We start from the raw sequence: 19,875 nt of genomic DNA on the forward strand, positions 1-19,875 counted from the left end.
TTTTATCTAGGGGGGATACTGGTAAACTGCCAATTATGATCTCCGAGAACATGCCCAATGCGCTGCGCCCTATTATTCTAGTAATTTCTCTCTCATCATTTGGATCACTGGTCATTAGCTGCCCTAAGTCGACGTATTTCGTTACCACTTCCAGCACCTCGCTACTAAGTGTGAACTGGTGCTTCCTTGATAGACTGTTGAACATTACTTTACTTTTCAGCATATTTATTTTTAGACCAACCTTTCTGCTCTGCCGGTCTAACTCATTGATCATGCTTTGGTGTAAATCTCCTGAGTGACTGAGCGACGCAATGTCGTCAGCGAGTCGCAGGCAATTTAGGTATTCTCCATTAACTCTTATCCGCAACTGTTCCCAATTCAGGCGTCCGAATACCTCTTGTAAACAGGCGGTGAATAGCATTTCCGAGATTGTGTCTACCTGCATGACGCCCTTCCTTATTGAAATTTTACTGCTGACTTTATGGAGGACTGTGGTAGCTGTGCAGTTCCTATAGCTATCTTCCAGTATTTTAACTTAAGTCTCTTTCCCACACTGATTCCACAATGCCTGTGTGGCTGTTTATACTTACACTGACTCAAATGTTTTCTCGTAATCAATGAAGGATGTAAAAGTGGTTAGTTATATACTGCGCCCTTCTCTATCGCATGAATTATAATGTGAATACAGTCTATTGTGGAATATCCTCTACGAAAGCCAGCCTGGTAATTTGGCTGACTGAAACTTCCGGTTACCCTTGACTATGTTAATCCTGATTACCTTAGTAAATACCTTGTAGGCGACGGACAGTAATATGGTCGGTCTGCAATTTTTCATGTAATGAATGTACCCTTTCTTACGAATCAAGATATTAGCGTTCTTCCAACCTTACGGTATGCTGGAGGTCATAAGGTATTGCGTGTACAGGCTAGCTAGCTTTTGTAGCACAATCGTCCGTCCGTCCTAAAGCAGATCTGCTGTTACCTGATCCTCACCAGCGGCTTTCTCCCCTTGCATTGCTGCTAAGGCTTTCTTCACTACAGCTTTAGTTACATCCCGGATTTGCCGTTGCTGTGCTCTACTGCTTCTTTTATTAACGTTCTGATCACATTGGCTACTGTATGGATTTGTGTAGAACTATTCTGTCGATATTCGTAACAAAATTAACCTTTTTTCCGCTTAACGCGCACATCTCGTATTTACCTACGCCAAGTTTCCACTTCTCCGCATTTAGGATACCTCCCTTCTTTAGAACATGCTCGATTCTCCCCATATTCAAATTCCTTAAGTCGGCTGCCCCCATTAAGCTTATCTATTGACTTCGATAGCTCTGCTAGTCCTATTCTGTCAGTTGGGTTAGTCGACCTCGGGCTTTGGTGTTCCTTAACCGGTACTTTTGTCTCCTGAGATAGCCTGCCGATATCCATCCTAACGCATGCTTATATGGCGAACTCCGTTATGGTAGCCGTGAGATTATCGTTCATTGTTTGAACTTTAAGATCGTCTTGATCAGGCAAAGCTGAATATCAATCAAAACCGACCCTACAGCCCTCGTCGTCCTAAGAGCCACCGCGGTGGCCCAGTGGTTATGGCACTAGGCTGCTGATCCGAAAGACGCGGGATCGATTCCGGCCGCCGCGGCCACATTTCGATGGAGGCGAAATGTTAGAAGCCCGTGTATTGGCGATGTCAGGGCTGCCCGTTAAAGAACTACAGGTGTTCTAAATTATCCGAAGCCCTCCAGTACGAAGCCTCTCGTAGCATTAGTAGCTATGTGTCGTTAAGCCCATTACGTCCATAAAACAAACACCGATGGTGAAGCGGATGCCGGCTTCTTTCTCCGACGAGGCTTCCATCCCATCGCAACAGCATCAGCAGCCGCCTGAGAGCGCCTGCTGCAGGGCGAAGGCCTCTCCCATGTCTCTCCACTTAACCCTGTCCTTTGCCCGCTGCGGCGACCACATGCCTGAAAATTTCTTAATCTCATACGCCCACCAAACTTTCTCACGCCCGCTGCTACGCTTGCCTTCTCTAGGAATTCATTACGCTACCATTCGGAGACAGCGGTTATTTTGCCTCTGCATTACATGCGCTGCCCATGCCCATTTCTTCCTACTCAGTTCGGTGCCGCGGTAGCACAGTGGCTATGGCGCTCTCCCGCTGGCCTCAAGGACGTGGGTTCGAACCCGGCCACGGCGTTTAATTTCAATGAAGACGAACTTCTAAATGCCCGTGTTGTGTGTGATGTCAGTGCACGTTAAAGAAATTAAGGTGATCGAAATTTCGGGAGCCCTTCACTATCGCGAGCTTCCTAGCGTTAGTCGCTTTGGAACGTTCAACCACCACAAACCAAGCCAATCTTTTTGATTTCGACTAAAATATTGTTACGTGGAGGCAAGCCAAGAAAAGCACGACATGATGACAGAATGAAGATATGATTTAATGGCTCAAGGGCCTAGCGCGAGCCCTCCGTCCCGCGCCACTGCACTCTTCTTCGTCTTCATAACATGACCCCGGTCCTCAGAGCGATCGTCCCGATCGATTGCTTGAATTACGAAAGGTGAGGTGACGATGAGGATGATCAGGAAGGATAGAAGAGGATGAAAGGCTTGCCACCAACATGAAGGAGATGATCTGGTGGACGGCTGCCCCCGGAGCTTCAGGTCCAGCGGTCGGTCACCCACTGCCGAAGGTCAAGGGTTGAGGGATCGCCGCACAGCCTGGGCGGGGGTGCCGTCTTGGTTCGGGTCGTAGTCGGGTCATCGTACGTCAGGTCCTGGTCGTCGTGTGTTGTGTGCGGGGCTGGGGACGGGGCGGGGGAAAGCGGCTGGTCGGTTCTGGTCAGTTTGAGCTGGGGTTGAGCCGGGCGGCGGAGCCCAGGTCCCCTGGGGCGACGACGAAGGCGAGCAGAAGGCGGCGATGCTCCGGGGACTAGGATGACGATGAGCACCCAGCACCTCCACCAAATGTTACGAGGTGGCAAGCCAAGGAAAGCACGACATGATGACAGAATGAAGATATGATTTATTGGCTCAAGAGCCTAGCGCGAGCACTCCGTCCCGCGCCACTGCACTCTTCTTCGTCTTCATAACAATGTCCTTAACCCGTGTTTGTTCACTCATCCACTCTGCCCGCTTCTTGTCTCTTTACGATACACCTGCCACTTTTCTATCCATGGGCCACTGCGCTGCCCTTAATTTAAGCTCAGCCCCTTCCGTTAGCCTCCGCGTTTCTGCTCCATAGGTGAGTACCGGCTGGATGCAGCTGTTGTATACTTTTCTCTTGAGGGATATTAGTAAACCACCATCCATGATCTGAAAGAACCTGCTGCATGCGTTCCACCCCATTCTTATTCTTCAACTAATTTCCCTCTCATGATCCGGATGAGCGTTCTCTACCTGTCCTAAGTAGACGTATTACTTTACCGCTTGCCGCACTTCGCCCCCAATTGTGAACTGCAGTTCTCTCGCGAGGGTGTTAATTATTTTGTTTACTGCATGTGTGAAATGGGGCACAAAACGGAGTCTGATTGTACAAGAAAGCAGGAGATGGAGGGGTTAAGCAGGGAGGTTAACCGGAAGAAGGAACAGGTGTGCTATCCACCACTAGGGGAAAGGGATGAGGGATATAAAGATGGAGAAAAGGGAGTAACAGGAAAATGAAGTCAGTATGCAAAGTCAGTAAGCAGGCAGCAAAATCATAGCCCATCGTGCAGGTCCGAAGTTCCAAAGATGCGGAGCAATGCCCGGGAGGCCTTCACCGCCGACGATCGCCGCGGCCAGTCACCGAGAATCTGTTTCTGTCTGTGGGCGTTTTTCTAGGTGCTCCAGCGCACGGCTGTGTATGCAGAACTTTCACCAAGATTGTGGGCTATAGTCCCATGCAGAGGTGGGCATCCTCACCAGGGCGAACCTTCATGAGGGCGTCCTCACCCTCACCTCATGCGGATTTCACTCGTTGAGGTGAGAGTGAAGAAGGATGGGCGGAAGAAACTTCGTGAGGGCGAGGGTGAGGAAGGAAAGTCATGGTGAGGTGAGGGTAAGGTAGGGAAGACATCATGAGGTGAGGGCAAGGGAAGAAAAAATGCGCTGCCTGAGGGCGATGGTTGTGGCGCTAGACGTACTCCGGGCTAACGTATTCTGTCTGTGCAGCCCGTTATGAATTAACGTTTTAAAGCGGGCGAAGGTTTCCTTCGAAGACGTTTCTGCGGTATGGAGGTACACGAGGCGAACAGGAAAGACGGGGAGCCGCACGCCTTCTCGCCGCGGTGTACTACACCGCTGACATTGCTATGCTCAAAAAAGCGCTCATCTAACTGAAAAAGCCTATTTAAAAAAAATATGTAAAGTTTTAAGTGAAAACAACCTGTATAATGAGCTAACAAGGAGGCACTTCATGGTCGGGCCGTGCGGGTGGCCGCCTGTCCAACAGGAAACGTGGTGCCGCAGTCAACATTTTCATTATCAGCCCCGAGTCACTAAGCGGCGGCGATGGCTCAGTGGTTATGGCGGTCAACTGGTCACGCGAAAGACGCGGGTTCGATCCAGGCCGCGGAGTTCGAATTTTGATGGAAGCGACATTCTAGAGGGCCTACAACTGTGCGATGTCAGTGCACGTTAAAGAACCCCAGGTGGTCGAAATTTCCGTAGCTCTTCACTACGCCTTCCCTCATAGCCTGAGTCGCTTTGGGACGTTAAACCCCAATAAAACACACCAAACCAGCCCCGAGTCTGTCAGATGATCAGAGTCTAGAGTAAAGCATGTAGAAATTATACTTAGTAAGGCTGTTGAATTGCCAAGCTTAAGCCTTGTTTCCCGGAACGAATTCATATTTGAGCTTAGCGAGTTTTCAAAGAACGGGCTGCAGCGAAAAAAATGCTCCTACGAAGTTCCACTCCAAGTCAAGGCCTGTTGGAGGCATTGGTGTGAAATTGTTTAATCCATACTGTGAGAAGTTCAGTTTAGTTATATCTTTTTATTTTCGCTGGAACTGCGGTATAGGAAAGCAGTGCCGCAGTGTGATGGGGAAAGCCAACCACTGCAGTCTTATTATGGAAATAAAGCAGCAGCTTAACCATCCTTGTCTGATACATCTTTCGCTCCGCCTTGTACGAGGTGCTAAAGAATAAAAAGTTGTACTGCTCTCAAAATAGGAGGAGCATCTATTGGCTTATTCCAATCCCTGGTGAGTCCCGTGAACGTGCACGTAATCGCGCACATGATTCTATTAACGAAATTTCTTGCAGTCAAGGTAGGAAATGGACACTCAGCGTTTTGCTAATGCCTAGACGTACAAGCAACAATTAACCGGTGGCTTACCTTGGAGTTGACAACAAATTATCATGCGCCAGTACCATTATTCCAGGCTTAGCGTGGTGTATCTTGACTTTCAATGCTTTTGCTTGACCTGAACTGGCTTACATCGGCTGATATATCATATGATGTAAGTTTTCGTGATATTGCATCATTTCCTACTTTTTCTGCGTTAGAATTAGTCAATTCTCTACATTCACAAATCCATGAGCGTCCTAATTCCGCTCCTGGCGCAGAGGTGCAGCGGTTAAGCTCACAGTTTGCTCACAATCCGATGGGCAGCTTTTGGTGACGTCACGACGTCAGGTGACGAAGGTCGCTCACATGCTAGAAGCAGGCTTCGAACAGACAAATAACCGCTTTTCAGCGGAGTAGAAGCGCTAAGGCACTGAAACAGAAACCACACCAATCGTTCACTTCAGACTCGGGGAGTTAGTGATTTCCATTATTCAGCACAAATGCTGTATTTTATTGGCTATTCGATTTTGAAGCGGCATAAAAATTTTTTTGATTATTTTAAGCAACAGCATAAGAGCCTAACTGCAGCAGAAAGTCGTCATCGGACTGCGGGGAGACACTAAAGAAATAAAAAAAAACTTCATAGCAGGGGGAGCGGGATCCGAAAATGCGGTGGCGCTAAAAATGAGTTCTGCTGGCCGCTGCTTCGAACCACTATACCATCGCCACAGCTTTTTTTAAGCATGACGTTTCTTACATTGAAAACATATTCTTTTTACAATAACTGAACTATTCACAAAGCTTTTAGGAAACGCCACAAAACACATCGCAAAAAAAAGGCCGCCACCATCTTGAAGACGTTGAAATAACAGCGTTAGCTTTTTCGTGTACTAGATGAAGAAAGCGAAGAAGAACGCGTCGCCAGTCTCGAGAAACAGAATGTAATAAGTATCATTTGAAACGGGATGGATTGCCACCATGCTGGCTACGCGTGCACGCACGCCGTCTAGCGGAACAATCGCCGCCTAGCGCCATCTATCAGAGAAATTAAATGCACGCTACCCATTGTCGAGTTGCAAGATACATCCCAAACGGAAGTTTCTTCGTTTGGGGAATCAAAGTGGGCCTAGAATTTGGCTTGCGGTGTCATATGGTAGCGCTACGAATATAATTACATTTATGCAATGTTTACGTAATATTTAATTGTGGCTTTGTTTCTGTACCACAACACAGAGGGTTTTATTTGCCTACCAAATTCGGCATACAACTGTCTCCGGATTGGTACCTGCTGTCGGAGTAAATATACAGCGGAACGACTGTACAACCACCATGATACCTGATTTAATATCTGCTGTGGGTCCCTGGATCCAAGATATTAAACTCATTTTTGGAATATAGCGGAGTACGCGGCTTGAAGCTCTGTGGCACGGGCCGGCCCGGTATTGCACTGCCTCCAGGATCGGCCCGGAGGATATTAGCGCGCCTTTTCGTTCTATCTTTCTGCTATCCTTTAACTCTCCTACTTTCAGCATGCGGCAGCGAGCGTGGCTTGGCTTGAGCCACTAGGCATGCCCGTGCACCTTCCTTTTCTTCCTTTCAGCAGCAGCAGCGAATGTATACATGAGTAGCGGGCTCGTAACGTGACAGTTTTCCTAACCGTTTTAGGATAATTTCTTGGTGAGGGGGGCACAAGGAGTAAGACGGCGCAACAAATTTTAATGACCGCCACCTTGGATTGGAGAAACGTAAACTATGCCGCCATTTCGTCTCCTGAAGTCATACCCCCATCGTACCACATCTATCCACCATAATATACCATGACGTCGTCATTAGCAAGTGGCATTTCTTTCTTCAATGCTATTGCAGATGGCGCTACAAGCCTCGATGCGAGATGCGCTGTTTTCTAGTTACAGCCACAGATGGCGCTTTGATCTGAGGGTTGTAGGAGACCTCAAGAAATCTCGAAACGTCATGAGTATTTGCTGCCACAGATGGCGCTGTGATCAAGGGAGCAGCAGGCCTCTCGAAACCTCAAAACGTGATGAGTAAGACCTAACGCTCTTCAAAGACAGAGCAAAGAGCACCAGACGCGAGGTAAGGCTTAGCACATCACCAACAGGGAATGCAACTCCGATTTATAGTCGGTCGGTTCATGCACTGCCCTCAGATGAACACTGATGATGGTGAAGATGTCCTCGGGCTGAATGGCCTATGAACTGCTAAGCAATATCGTCGTCTTCATCACGCACCTGCGTTCGCGCGTGTTGAACTGACAATTGAAGAAATGTGTCCTTGCTAAAGTGGCTGAACATCGCTCTTCAGAATAAACCTCGCCGTTCACGTAAATACGTTCCCTATTTGAAGAGAACTGCATCCTCGCCTTCTGAAGACACTCCGGGCGTCCTCCCACCGTCTGAGGCCTCCTGGGAACCATGCATGGGTGCAGTTGAGCTGGGCATTGATGCTAGGCTTAGTGCCTCCGCTGCCACGCTGGCAGAGGTAGCTATGCCGGCGTCTCTCGTGGCAGCACCTGCCGCACAGTCGACACCTGATCCGCGGCGCCAGCTCCAGGTTTGCGTTCTCGGTTCATTGGCAGATGCACACCTCCTGCCTTCCCGAAATGCCGAACTGCTCTTAAGTGATCTGCCTCCAGGGCCAATGGCCATCAACTCTACACCACCAGATGGGCCTCAAACCGCATGGCATGATGAACTGGGCATTCCAATGAACTTATCAACACCTCTACCCGTGCAAAATTGCCCTCGTGCAACCCAGAAGCGTCCCTCAAACGACGGCCAACCGATCCCATCTTTGGGAAGTGATGGCTCCCAAGGTAAGCGCACTTGTCTTACGATCGAGAACTCGGTGAAGCCTACACCCGGATCGTCTTCTTACAAAGTGACCATTAAATCACTGGCCAACAAAAGCATCACGGATATACCAAAAAGGATTTTACAAGCTAACTTGGACGCGTGCCTCGGAACTAAATGTTTTCGGGGCTTCACAGCCAGGACAAAGTCCAACACCATAGCAGTGTGGCTTCCGACTGACAGCAGTAGAACGGCTACAAACGCTCACCAGTATTTCACTAGTAAGCGAAATCTCACTGCCAGTACAAGTGTAATTAGTTGAAGGCTCCGACTTGCAGCGCTGCGTTGTCTATAATGTCGATATCACTGAGGATTAAAATGCACTCCAGCGTGAGCTGTACTGTCCCACGCACCGTGTCATCCAGGCCCGACGCATGGGAAAGGGGCGCTCTTGCATAGTCACCTTGCAAGACCCTCTGACACTCTCAGCCCGTCTGTACTATTACGACTATTTTACGGCCTCGGCCATATAAACCGAGTGCGGTGTACTGCTATAACTGCTTCCGTACTAGGCATATAAGCAAATCCTGCCCCTTCACTGCTGCCGGTGAAAGTACATCGGAAGGGAAAGTGGCTTATCGAAGCGGCATTTGTAAATCCGACGACCGCGAGATAACACCCCCAAGCTGTCCGACAAAACGAAATGCAACACAAAAGGCTCGTCGTTGAATGACTAAGCATTGGCCAATGCATGAAGTTGAGTTTCCCCCTTCAGATGGTGATTAGAGGAAACACCTTGTTGATGATGAAATTGGGGTTTCTTGATGACCCGGTGGTTCTAATTCGCAAACATTCACGTTACTCGAAGAACAGGAGAAGGTTAACTATTTATTTACAACAGAAATAAAACGAGAAAAAACAAAGAAAGGAGAAAACTATTTACATGACTAAACCGTTGATCAGACGAATTCAGCCCTTGTTCAACCCAGAGCGCTTGTTTTTAAACCCTCTGTCTCCGCCCTTAGCGGGGACAGCAGCCAATGAGATTAAAAGCGACTCACCTCACCAATCAGCGTTTAGGGAAAGGAAAATAAGGTATCCGCCAACTAATCACAGATTGGGAAAAGAGTGCTGATTAAACATTTTTGAAAGGAGAGGTTGCAATCAAATACACAAACAGCACAAACGCGACCACCCTCTCCCATGGCACAGCGGTTAACACTTTCGCAACATTTGGTTTCTCTTTCGCACACGCGACAGTCATATGCCAACGAGACGATCAGTAAAGTCGTTTACAGAACACACCGAAAGAGAAGAATACAGTCATTACGGGAATGGACGGTCTCCGGCCTCTCGGCTAGTACTCAGCCATATCTCGTGCATTCCCGAAGCCTCAGCAACCCCTTGACAACGCACACATGTCGACACCTGTAGATGGTTGGGCTTCTTAAGACGGGCTGTGCCCGTGACGGCGCGGAGTAAACAAGGACGTCCGCCGCCCGAAGGGGAGGCAGGGACGGGACGGGCCTCTTTGTTGGCGACTTTCGACCCCACTGCTGCGGTCTGTTCTTCGAACACAAGAGCGACCAGTTCGCGGAAAGGTCAGCGAACTCCACACATGACAGTATAACTTCATTGCAGACATCCAAACTGTTCGCAGCTCTCCAGTGGCATGACGACGAGATGCCGGAGCTCCCTGAGCACACCTCGCATGATCCTTCAGCTGAGCAGCCTTCTAACGATACTGTGCGAAAAGAACGCCTCCAAAAACAGTGCCTGAACTACCGCAGGTCGATATGGCCGCTGTCGAGGAACAAATCGCACTTCTATTAGCGGAGGTCACCAAGCTCCGGCAACACCGTGAACTGCTCGCTCAATGTAGACGGGCAGCGGAATCAACCGCCACATCTGTCAATGGCGCAGCAACGTCGCCTTCCTGCCGCCCACCAGTGTCATTTCCTGCCGTATCTTCACAGATTATCGCAATGCCACTGGTCAAATCTGCGACTTCTTTGCTCCGGTTTATGGTCAACCAGTTGTCCAACCTGACGTTAGTTATTCTGCAGCGCTTTGGCTAGTAACTAGAAATGGCAAGTACCAGTTGTGCTGGTGTGCTGCAATGGAACGGCAGAGGCATTTCCAGGAAGGTGGGAGAGCTCAAGACCCGGCTACAAATTCACAAGCTCCAGGTATGGGCCATGTTGCTACAGGAAACAAACGCCTTGCCACCGATTTCAGGCTTCAGTTCCTTCATGTCTCCTTGAATGAAAGACCTTCGTGTACAAACTGCTACTCCCCCGGGAAAGGCGGCGGTGTATGTGGACTCACGTTTTCCGCATATACGCCTTGCTCTCGAAAACTGGTGCACGTCGTATCAAGAGGTAGTGGCAGTGGCTGCGAAATTTAAGAAGAGAACCGTTGTGGTCGTTTCATTTTACGTTACACCAGCTGAAGGTGCTTCCTCCCGTATTATTCGTGGCTGGTTAACAAGCGTCCGTCGGCAGTATCCCGGTTGTCCGATTTTAGTCGGAGGCGACTTTAACGCCCCTCACCAGGTTGGGGGTAGCTCCCTTCGAGCCCTCGTGGCAGGCGTGTGCGGGACACCTTCACGGATGCCCAATTTGTGCCGCTAAACCATCCTGGGACAGCAACACGGCCAGTGCGTCCAACTCGCAGTGCTTCCTATGCTCCAGACTTGACCTGGTGGTCAAGTCCGGGTGCTCTCTCCTGGCACATAGAGCCAGACTGCTGGGGAAGTGATCATCACCCTATCATCACCGGCCTTCACACCTGACATTTCCGACCTTTACGCTACAAATCTTCTGTGCTCAACTGGGACAGTTTTCGCTCCTGTATGAACAATCTCTCCTCAGACTCTTCGCCAATCCTTGGCGAAGAGTCTACCACTTGGACTGATGTTGGTGGACCGGCACCAGACCTCGGCCTTCTTAACTTGTGGGCGGCATGCCATCAAGCCGGGCTGGCTGCTACGCGAGACCCCTCTTCGTCGCAGGCACGTACGCGATTGCACTATCTCACAGCTAAGTCACGCAAATATGAACGCGACCTCTCTCGACGGCAGTGGCATGCGTGGTGCGAACAATTTTCTGCAAAATCCACGAATGCCTGTCTCTGACGAACATTCCGTACAATGCAGCGTGGTCGCCGTTCGACTGAGGCTGCAGCAACCGCATGCTTCGCGGCTAACTTGTCGCCAGATGATTTTGCCAAAGAAGCAGCACGAAAGTCTCTCCCAAAATGACAAGCCGTGCCTTCTTCAGCCACTAGTTTAAATATGGCAGGCTTTCCAACGTATGTATAGCAAATGCCGTTTGATGTCGACGTAGATGGAATTGCGTGTCCATTCTCTATGCCTGAGTCGCTGGCAGCAGTAGATGATGCGAAACGGAAAACAGTGTCCGGCCCGGACAATAATAGTCAGTACTCGGTGTAAAAGAACCTGAGTAGCGCTGCACTCCCTCAACTACTTGACACCATAAACAAAGTATGATTGGATGGCGTAGCGCCCGAGAGCTGGAAATCCGCTGTCGTTATTCCTATCCCGAAACCAGGAAAGGCTCCGACGGACCTTGTGAATTTGCGACCTATCTGCTTAACTCCTACGCTGTGCATGCTGGCGGAGAAAATGCTAGCCACACGATTGTCATGGTGGCTAGAGCAGCATGGTTTTTATTACCCAGCACAAATCGGCTTTCATCTATATATTGGTACAGAGGACGGGTTGGCTGTCTTGGCATCTGCAGTTTTGTCATCTACCCGCAGCCGCATTATGCGCACTGTTTTAGCAATGGACTTTGAAAACGCATATGACAACATCAGTCATGCAGCCATTCTGAACTCCATTCACATGCTTCATCTCCCTCTGAGAGTGTGTAGTTTTGTCGAATAATTTTCGGAAGGCAGAAAATTTGCAATACGCGTTAGCGGCGAAGCGGTCGGATCATTTGTTCCTCTCTGCGGCGTGCCCCAGGGATAAGTATTGTCACCGATGTTATTTGATATTGCTTTCATCCCGTTGAATTGGCGCTTACATGACATCCGTGACATAAAATTTCTTCAGTACGCTGACGACATCACGGTGTGGAGTACTCACCAATATCTCCGTACTCAGGAGGCTGCCCTTCAATTTGCCTTGGATGTTACCTGTAATTACGCATCATTCATTAGACTTCAGCTATTCGTGCATAAAACAACATGAACGTCAGCGCCAACCGCTGGGGACGCCGTAAACTTACTGCAAGTCCAATCCGTGTTTGTCTAAAGTCACCCCACTTCAGGAAAGTCCTAGCGTAAATATCCTTGGCTTAATGATTCAACAATCAGGATCAGTGACTGCATGGCTTTCTGAGGCAAAAAGCCAAGCTATTGAGACTTTGGGTTTGATTAGAAGAATTGCTCCTAAAACTGGTGGCTCAGGCTCGTTCGTCGCACGGCAATTGGTGAAGGCAGTTTTGCAGCCTCGTATTGTTTATCAAGCCCAGTTTCAACCTCTTACAAGAGCTCGAGGGGATCGCCTTGAAGCCGTTAACCGAGAGGCTATGAGGACTATTACGTGCCTTCCACGCATTACACCGGTCATAGCTTTACAAGAGAATGCCCAGCTCAATACCATTGATGAGCTGGTGCAGCAGCGCCGTGAAGCGCGCGGTCTTAAGGCCAGTCTATCGCACTCCATGCATGCCCTGAGGACTTATGCAACGTCACACTCCATTCTTCAGCCGCCAACGCCAGTTCTTCTCCCATGGAAGTTCGTACAGCTCAGCGACAAGCCAACAGATAATCGCCGGCCAACATCCGCTAATTCGGCATCGTTGATTCGCCAGAAATTTGTGTAACAAGATGCTTGCCTGCCTAAACATCCATTCTCGTCTACGTAGACGCAAGCATACAAGACTACAAAGCAATAACAGCTATCTACTGCCCGTGCAGACTTGCCCTGAATCAAACCTCTTGGTTTCAGCTTACGGAACCCCCTTCATCATTTTGTGCTGAGCTCATTGCAGTTCAAGAATCACTCTGCTCCGTGGCCGCCATAACTTTGCTCCATGCGGCCCGCGTTGTCATCCGCACTGACGCCCTTCAAGTTGTGCGGTTGCTACGACGTGTTAGCCGCTGTCCAATGATATGTCAGGACATCCACCGGCTCGCGGCACGCATCCCGCAGCCAGTACGTATTGAGTGGGTCCCACGAGATCTGCTGACCTATCACAGCCAGGCAGATTTAGCGACCCGCCTTGCCATTACAAACTTATCACCGCCTCGGCTCCTTCATTTGGACAATTTTACCCTCTTTCCATCAAGAAAGGAACTCCTCCTGCGCCGCACACGTGCTCTCAACCCTCCGTGTGCGGTAACCCTCCCCCGCGTTCTTACCCCTGCAATGGAGGTTGCGCTTATGGGGATCCGGGATGGGGTTGCCCTCACACCAGCCGTCACTCGCAAGTGGCCTCAGTACCGAGATTTGTTTCCTCGGCAAGGGTGTCCGATATGTAAACACGAGGACATTGAAGCCGACATTCATCACTGACTATGGGGCTGTCCACCTCTCAAGCCTACAAGGATCCGGCACCTGATGGTAGCAGGTCTTTCACCAAGAAACCCTGCTTCATACATGGCCTGGACGCAGGGACCGTACCATCGTTCTCTACTGGACTTCATCAAATCAGCTAATCTTTCTTCATTCATTTAATCTCTGCTAAAACATTCATCCCACCACCCATCACTGATGCCCACAGGCAATAAATTTCGCTTAAAAAAACTGACAGTCTATCACGCTGTATAGTTTGAAAGCGTGGTCTTCATCTTCCATCCGTGCGCGTGGAAGCGTCATGAGACGAGCATGCAGAAAACCGCAGGAAATGGTGGGAGATTAGTAGCAGTAAAAATCAGAAGACCTAGCGCTATCGCAGGGTCATCGGGTAATGAAAATTAATCGACCTACAAGCTTTCCTTGTTCTGAGACTATTCTGTTCCTAGAATTTATTGTAATTGCCGTGGTAAACGCTACTGCAATTTTTCTAAATATTCTTGGGGTACATAATTTTTGTTCAATGACACACCGCGCTGTCTCGTTTTAGCAGTGCATATAGATAATAATGAAATGTTATAAGCGCAGCGCGGTCTCGTTTTAGCAGTGCATATAGATAATAATGAAATGTTATAAGCGCAGCGCGGTCTCGTTTTAGCAGTGCATATAGATAATAATGAAATGTTATAAGCGCAAGGCACATGTATGCATGCAGTGCGTGCCAGAAGTAAAGGCAGAGTGATATCGTGGGGCTCAACTCGTAGCTGTCTCGGTTTTGTGTCACGTATTAGCTCAAACAACGCACACACACGTAGACGCGCACACACAACAATATAAGCATCTATCCTGTCGTCCAGTAGTGCCTTGAGGGCTTTTCTAATTGCTGTTTATGATTATCACAGCTGTGTTTATTACTTGGTAATATCGCCAAAAATAGCCGACTACAAAAAACAAGTCGAGCTTCAAGACTACTGTTAGTGAGGGTGAGCGCGATGGAAGACCAGAAAATTTTTAAAGTGAGGGTGAGAGAGGGCCGGATAAGTTTTCCAAGTGAGGGCTAGGGTGAGGGAGGTCCATGTATTCAAAAGTGTGGATGAGGGCGGAAAGCAAATATGAAAGCATTTGCCCACCTCTGGTATCGTCACAACCGCAGATGGTGCATGCAGGACTAGTAGCCAAACCGATTACAAAATAGTAATGGTTGATGATTTGAACAGCGCGAACTACAAGGGACAAGAAAAGAAGGGAAACAGGACAAGCGCTGCTCGCAACTAAAGTTCGCGCTGTTCAAATCATGAATATCTACCAACTCGCCCAAATGAACGTTTTGCTAGTAATGGTTGATGAAAGTTACACGAAGCCACAGGCGACACAGGAAATTGGCTTTACGTCGTGGTAGTCCGGGTAGAAGCCAGAGCTTCAGGTTATGTTGAAGGGATTTCCAACGTCAGTTCGAATGCTGGCCGGCATTCTACGCGGTAAGCGTGATATCCCGCGCAAGTGCGTGAAGCCAGTCCACTGCCTTTGCTATCGAAACCTGGATGGACATACAATAGCCGTCGTGCCCTTTATTGACGGCTGAGTGATGTAGTTTTTGTATTTCCGTTACCAGTGTTTAATGATCTCAACGGCGAAGAGCATCATGTAACCTTGGAAGGGCTGCTTTAGAATCAGTTGAAGTAGACACTTCGGGGGCTTTGTTGATTGATATGCTCAGCGGCGAAACGAACAGCGGTGATTTCTGCAACCGTCTTGTAAGTCGGGGGCGTAGATGTGCACAAAATTCCCCTATCGTGTAGGTAGTAAAAGTTTGGCGCCATACCCTTGTTTTGATTTCTGCTTTTTGTATGGTTCATCGTCTATGGCGTTTAAGGTCCCAAAACGACTTAGGCTAAGAGGGATGCCGTAGCGAAGAGTTCCGGATAATTTCGACCACGTGCAGCTCTTTAACGTAAACAGACATCGTACAGTACGCAGTCGTCTAGCATTACTCCTCCATCGAAATACGGCCACTGTTGTCGGATCGAACCAGCGTGTTTCCGTAAGTGGTTGGGGGCTGTGTACTCTTTCTTGATGTATGCTCTTACGGAAGTTTTCTCAATTTGTATGATTGTATACCGGGTTGTTTCTTCGCTGACAGTATGCTTCACCAGGCGTGATTTGGATGTACAATTGTCTGTTATCATATGTTAAAGCCACTCCTGTAAGAATACAAACTAGGATTGCATTATATTGAAACAAATGAGCGCTATTGCGTGGTAAGGAACCACAGGTAGGGGAATTATTAGAGCCTTCCACAACTGCGTCCCTCATTGTTCGAATGGCTTTCGGGCGTTAAGCCCCCAGAAAGCAAGCCGAATAAACCAAATAATCCTCGGTCGTGAACCCCAGCGGTTGCGCAGCAACTGACGAAGGCGGCTCTGAGACGCGTAAGTTCTCGGGGATAAGGTGAGCGCAGGTGCCCCAGAGCAGGGGTGATTGGAGAGATTTTAGACAGGTGTTTGTCCTGCAGTGGGCGTAATCAGGCTCATGATGATGATGATTCTGTGCATTCAATTGTGCGTAGCGCGCCCAACCACTGAGCTCCGTGGCTCTGACAGCCTTGCCTGTTCTTTCCTTGGGTACAGTTCTGGCATTTGGCCGGCATCGTGAAAGTGGAATTGGTGTGCAACCCACCCGAAAGCGAAGAAGACGCCGCGAAAACGTGTCAGCTCGACAGACTCGGCTATGACGTGCTGCAGTACATCACCTCGTTTTTGAAGGTCAGCGACGTCTTGGACGAGGAGTACAAAGCCCGGCCAAGCCGCAGCGTTGCCGCCAAAAGGACCATTCCTACCCGGAGGCGCAGGCGCAAGATGAAGAGCTGAATGCTGCGCTGTCGGCAGAAGGGGTTTCGGTGAGAGGGCTTGGAGATCAACACCGCCGGTACTTGTATGTGCAAGCAAAAAACTTCTGCAAGTCCAATATCAACTGCAGTGGACGACGGCACTTCACAGCTTTGAAGTTGAGTCTAAAACCAATCGCAGTGTATGATAAGCTTCACTGCTTTCATGAACTGACAGTGTCTCAAACTGCGGCATGCTTAAAAAAATCTTATTTCTGACTCGTTCCCAGCTAAACGATTTGCATTGCGCGACAGCGCAATGCAAATGGAACCTTCTGCACAAGCATGACCTACATAAGCAGCTGTTGTACCCAGCCACTCCGGGATCTGGCGCCGACATGGCAGCCAGACGCTTACATCTTGTTCTTCTTCAGGTTTGTTACTCTTACCTTTCTGTTAATGGCAAACCGTTTAGGAAGTCGACGCCAGATCCCAACTTTGCTGTGTGCATGTTTTTACGCCTTCTGTACGACGTGTGCGCGAGCTGTTCAGGACACATAGGTTTGTTTCAAAGAAAGCTTTTGCTTGCGGGAGACGTAGAGCAAAACCCTGGGCCTCTGTCTGCTGAGCAGGAAAAGCAGATGTTCGATGCTATCATGACAATACCTGTGATACAACAGCAACAGACCGAAATATTGGACGAACTACATTCCATTCGGCTTGAGCAAAAGAATCTTGAAGAAAAACTAACAAAACTTGCAGGAAAAGTCAAGAGCGTTGAAGATAATGTGTCACTGGTGCTCCCGCTAAAGCCTGAAGTAGAAAGATTATCTCAAAGTTCCCAGAAACTTGCTGTCGCGTGCACGGCCCTCGAGTCATCGCATGATGACCTGGAGAACCAATCACGAAGAAACAACTTAATATTCTACGGCATCCATGACAAAGAAACCGAATCGTGGGAACAGTCTGAGACTAAAATTATCCCTTTTTTGCTCTGAAAAGTTAAAACTTTCCGTTGACGCCGCTGCCATTGAAAGAGCGCACAGACTAGGAAGATATGCGCCCGACAAGCACAGACCCCTGATCGTTAAATTTCTGTCCTTTAAAGAAAAGAATCGTGTTCTTTCAAATGCTGCCAAACTAAAAGTTACTGACTGGGCGATAAGCGAGGACTATTCGGCCAAAGTACGGCAACAAAGAAAAAAGCTCATGCAGTTTGCTAAGGCACGCGGCGGAAAGTTGAAACTGCGGTTTAATAAGCTAAACCTGGACAACAATACCTATATGTACAACATTGAAACAGACGATATCACTTGTGTAAACCAATAGCCATCACCGAGGCTTTTAGCTAGCCCACAAACTGCTATTAAAAATGAACTTGTCTGTATTGTTGTTAATTGCCGCAGTCTAAAAAACAAAACTGACCAATTCCTCTCACTATTACAAATTACGAGCGCACATGTGGTAATTGGAACCGAGTCATGGCTGGACAGCAACATAAGTGATGGTGAAATATTTCCTCCATCCTATACCACGTATAGGAAGGATCGCAATGTACGCGGTGGTGGTGTGTGCATCCTCGTTCATAGCAGTTTGAGAAGCGTGTCTGTTAACTTAGACAACGATTCCTCTGAAGCTGTCTGGTGCAGGGTACGGCTGGGCGATGGTACTTCTTTGGCAATTGGCTCTTTTTATAGGACGCCCGGTTCAACCTGCGCACAGCCATTTTTTTAACTTAGCAACACATTATTAGCCTTAGACGCAACACATATTATCCTTGCCGGTGATTTTAATATGCCCAGCGTAGAATGGTCTTGTTTTAAACCAGTAATTCGCACTGCATCCCTCTTGTATACCGCTTTCCGTGAAGTAATTGGTGCTCACTCATTATTTCAGTTTGTTCAAACCCCTACCAGACTCGGCCTTACCTGTGCTAATGTGCTAGACTTGTTTTTCTGCAATGACCCTAGCCTAGTCTAGTCTGTCATAACGCTGCCAGGCATAAGCGACCATGATGTAGTTTTAGCAAAAGTATCCTGTAATGCTATGAAGACCCACCACACCCAACCACGCAAAGTGTCTTTTTATGAAAAAGGGGATTATGCTTCGCTATCACAGGAACTCGGCGCATTTTTTCCCGAGTTTCACATCAGCCATCCCTGAATATTGATTCCTTCTGGAACTTGTTTAAAACTAAAATTCTGTCACTGACGCAGACTTTCATCCCATCCCGCTTGATTTCAGCCAAGCGTCGTGACGATATGCATTGGATGAATAGACAGTTGCGGGCAATGATCAACCGGCGGAAACGGCTCTTTCGCAGATATTGTGATACGCCCGCACTAACTTTGTACTCCGAGATGAAAAAGCAAACTAAGAACTTAACGAAAGAAATCCACAAAGCGAAAAGGGCATACTTCAGCACACTAGGCCAACAACTAAATACAAACCCAAAGGCAGTCTGGAAATATGTTAAAAATAAGAGAAACAGCAGGGTCTCTGCGCCTGATATACTAGACGCAACTGATTTTGGAAGGGATTCAAAAGGTAAAGCGAGAAGTTTCAATCTTTATTTCCAATCGGTGTCTTCCGATCCCATTAATACACATACTGACTTTCAATCTTCCAGCACCCTGACCAGAATGAATGACGTAGAAATTTCTGAACGGGGGATCATGCTTTTATTACAGAAAATTAAAGTTACATCAGCACCAGGGCCTGACAACATTTCCAATTACGTTTTAAAAAATTGTGCAGCTTCAGTTGCCCCGTATCTCGTTGCATTATTTCAAAAATCGTTAGAGAATTCTTCTTTGCCCCTTGACTGGAAAAGTGCCAATGTCGTTCCGATTCATAAGAGTGGTGATAAAACTAAAACATGTAACTATAGGCCCATATCGCTGACGAGCGTGTCGTGCAAAACACTGGAACATGTCATTTATACTCAGTTAATTAGCCATCTACAAAACAATAGTTTTTTCTGTTCGACACAACATGGATTTAGGTCCGGCTTCTCATGTGAAACACAGCTCGTGGAATTCACACATGACATTTCTGTTTCCTTAAACTCCGCCGGTCAGGTAGATTGTATATTTTTAGATTTTCGAAAAGCGTTCGATTTAGTTGCTCACAACCTATTGTTACAGAAGCTTTCAAAATTAAATATTCCTACCTCACTCTTATCCTGGATTGAGGCGTATCTTGCGGAAAGGAGACAGTGCGTGGTTATCGACGGTGTCAGCTCGGAAAGTGTGGGTGTAACTTCAGGTGTTCCGCAGGGGTCGGTTTTGGGCCCTCTTCTATTTCTCATTTTTATAAATGACCTCACTAGTAACATTTCAAGTATAATCAGACTTTATGCTGATGACTGTTGTATCTACCGCAATATTTCTTCTGAAGCAGATGCAATTTCACTACAGCATGA

The 19,875-nt window shown here is 48.1% G+C and overlaps 1 protein-coding gene across 2 annotated transcripts in view; it reads left to right on the top strand.

Moving 5' to 3' along the window:
* The window catches only part of LOC144130166 (uncharacterized), a 123,198-nt gene extending 105,788 nt beyond the window's left edge, over window positions 1-17,410 (top strand). For both annotated transcript variants that reach the window (XM_077664170.1, XM_077664172.1), the window contains one exon: window positions 16,255-17,410. In XM_077664170.1, coding sequence (XP_077520296.1) covers window positions 16,255-16,494 — 240 coding nt within the window. In that variant the 3' untranslated portion in view covers window positions 16,495-17,410. The remainder of the gene's footprint in view (window positions 1-16,254) is intronic.
* Window positions 17,411-19,875: the final 2,465 nt, after the last annotated feature.

The sequence above is a fragment of the Amblyomma americanum genome, chromosome 4 (assembly GCF_052857255.1).
Source record: "Amblyomma americanum isolate KBUSLIRL-KWMA chromosome 4, ASM5285725v1, whole genome shotgun sequence".
Lineage (NCBI taxonomy): Eukaryota > Metazoa > Arthropoda > Arachnida > Ixodida > Ixodidae > Amblyomma > Amblyomma americanum.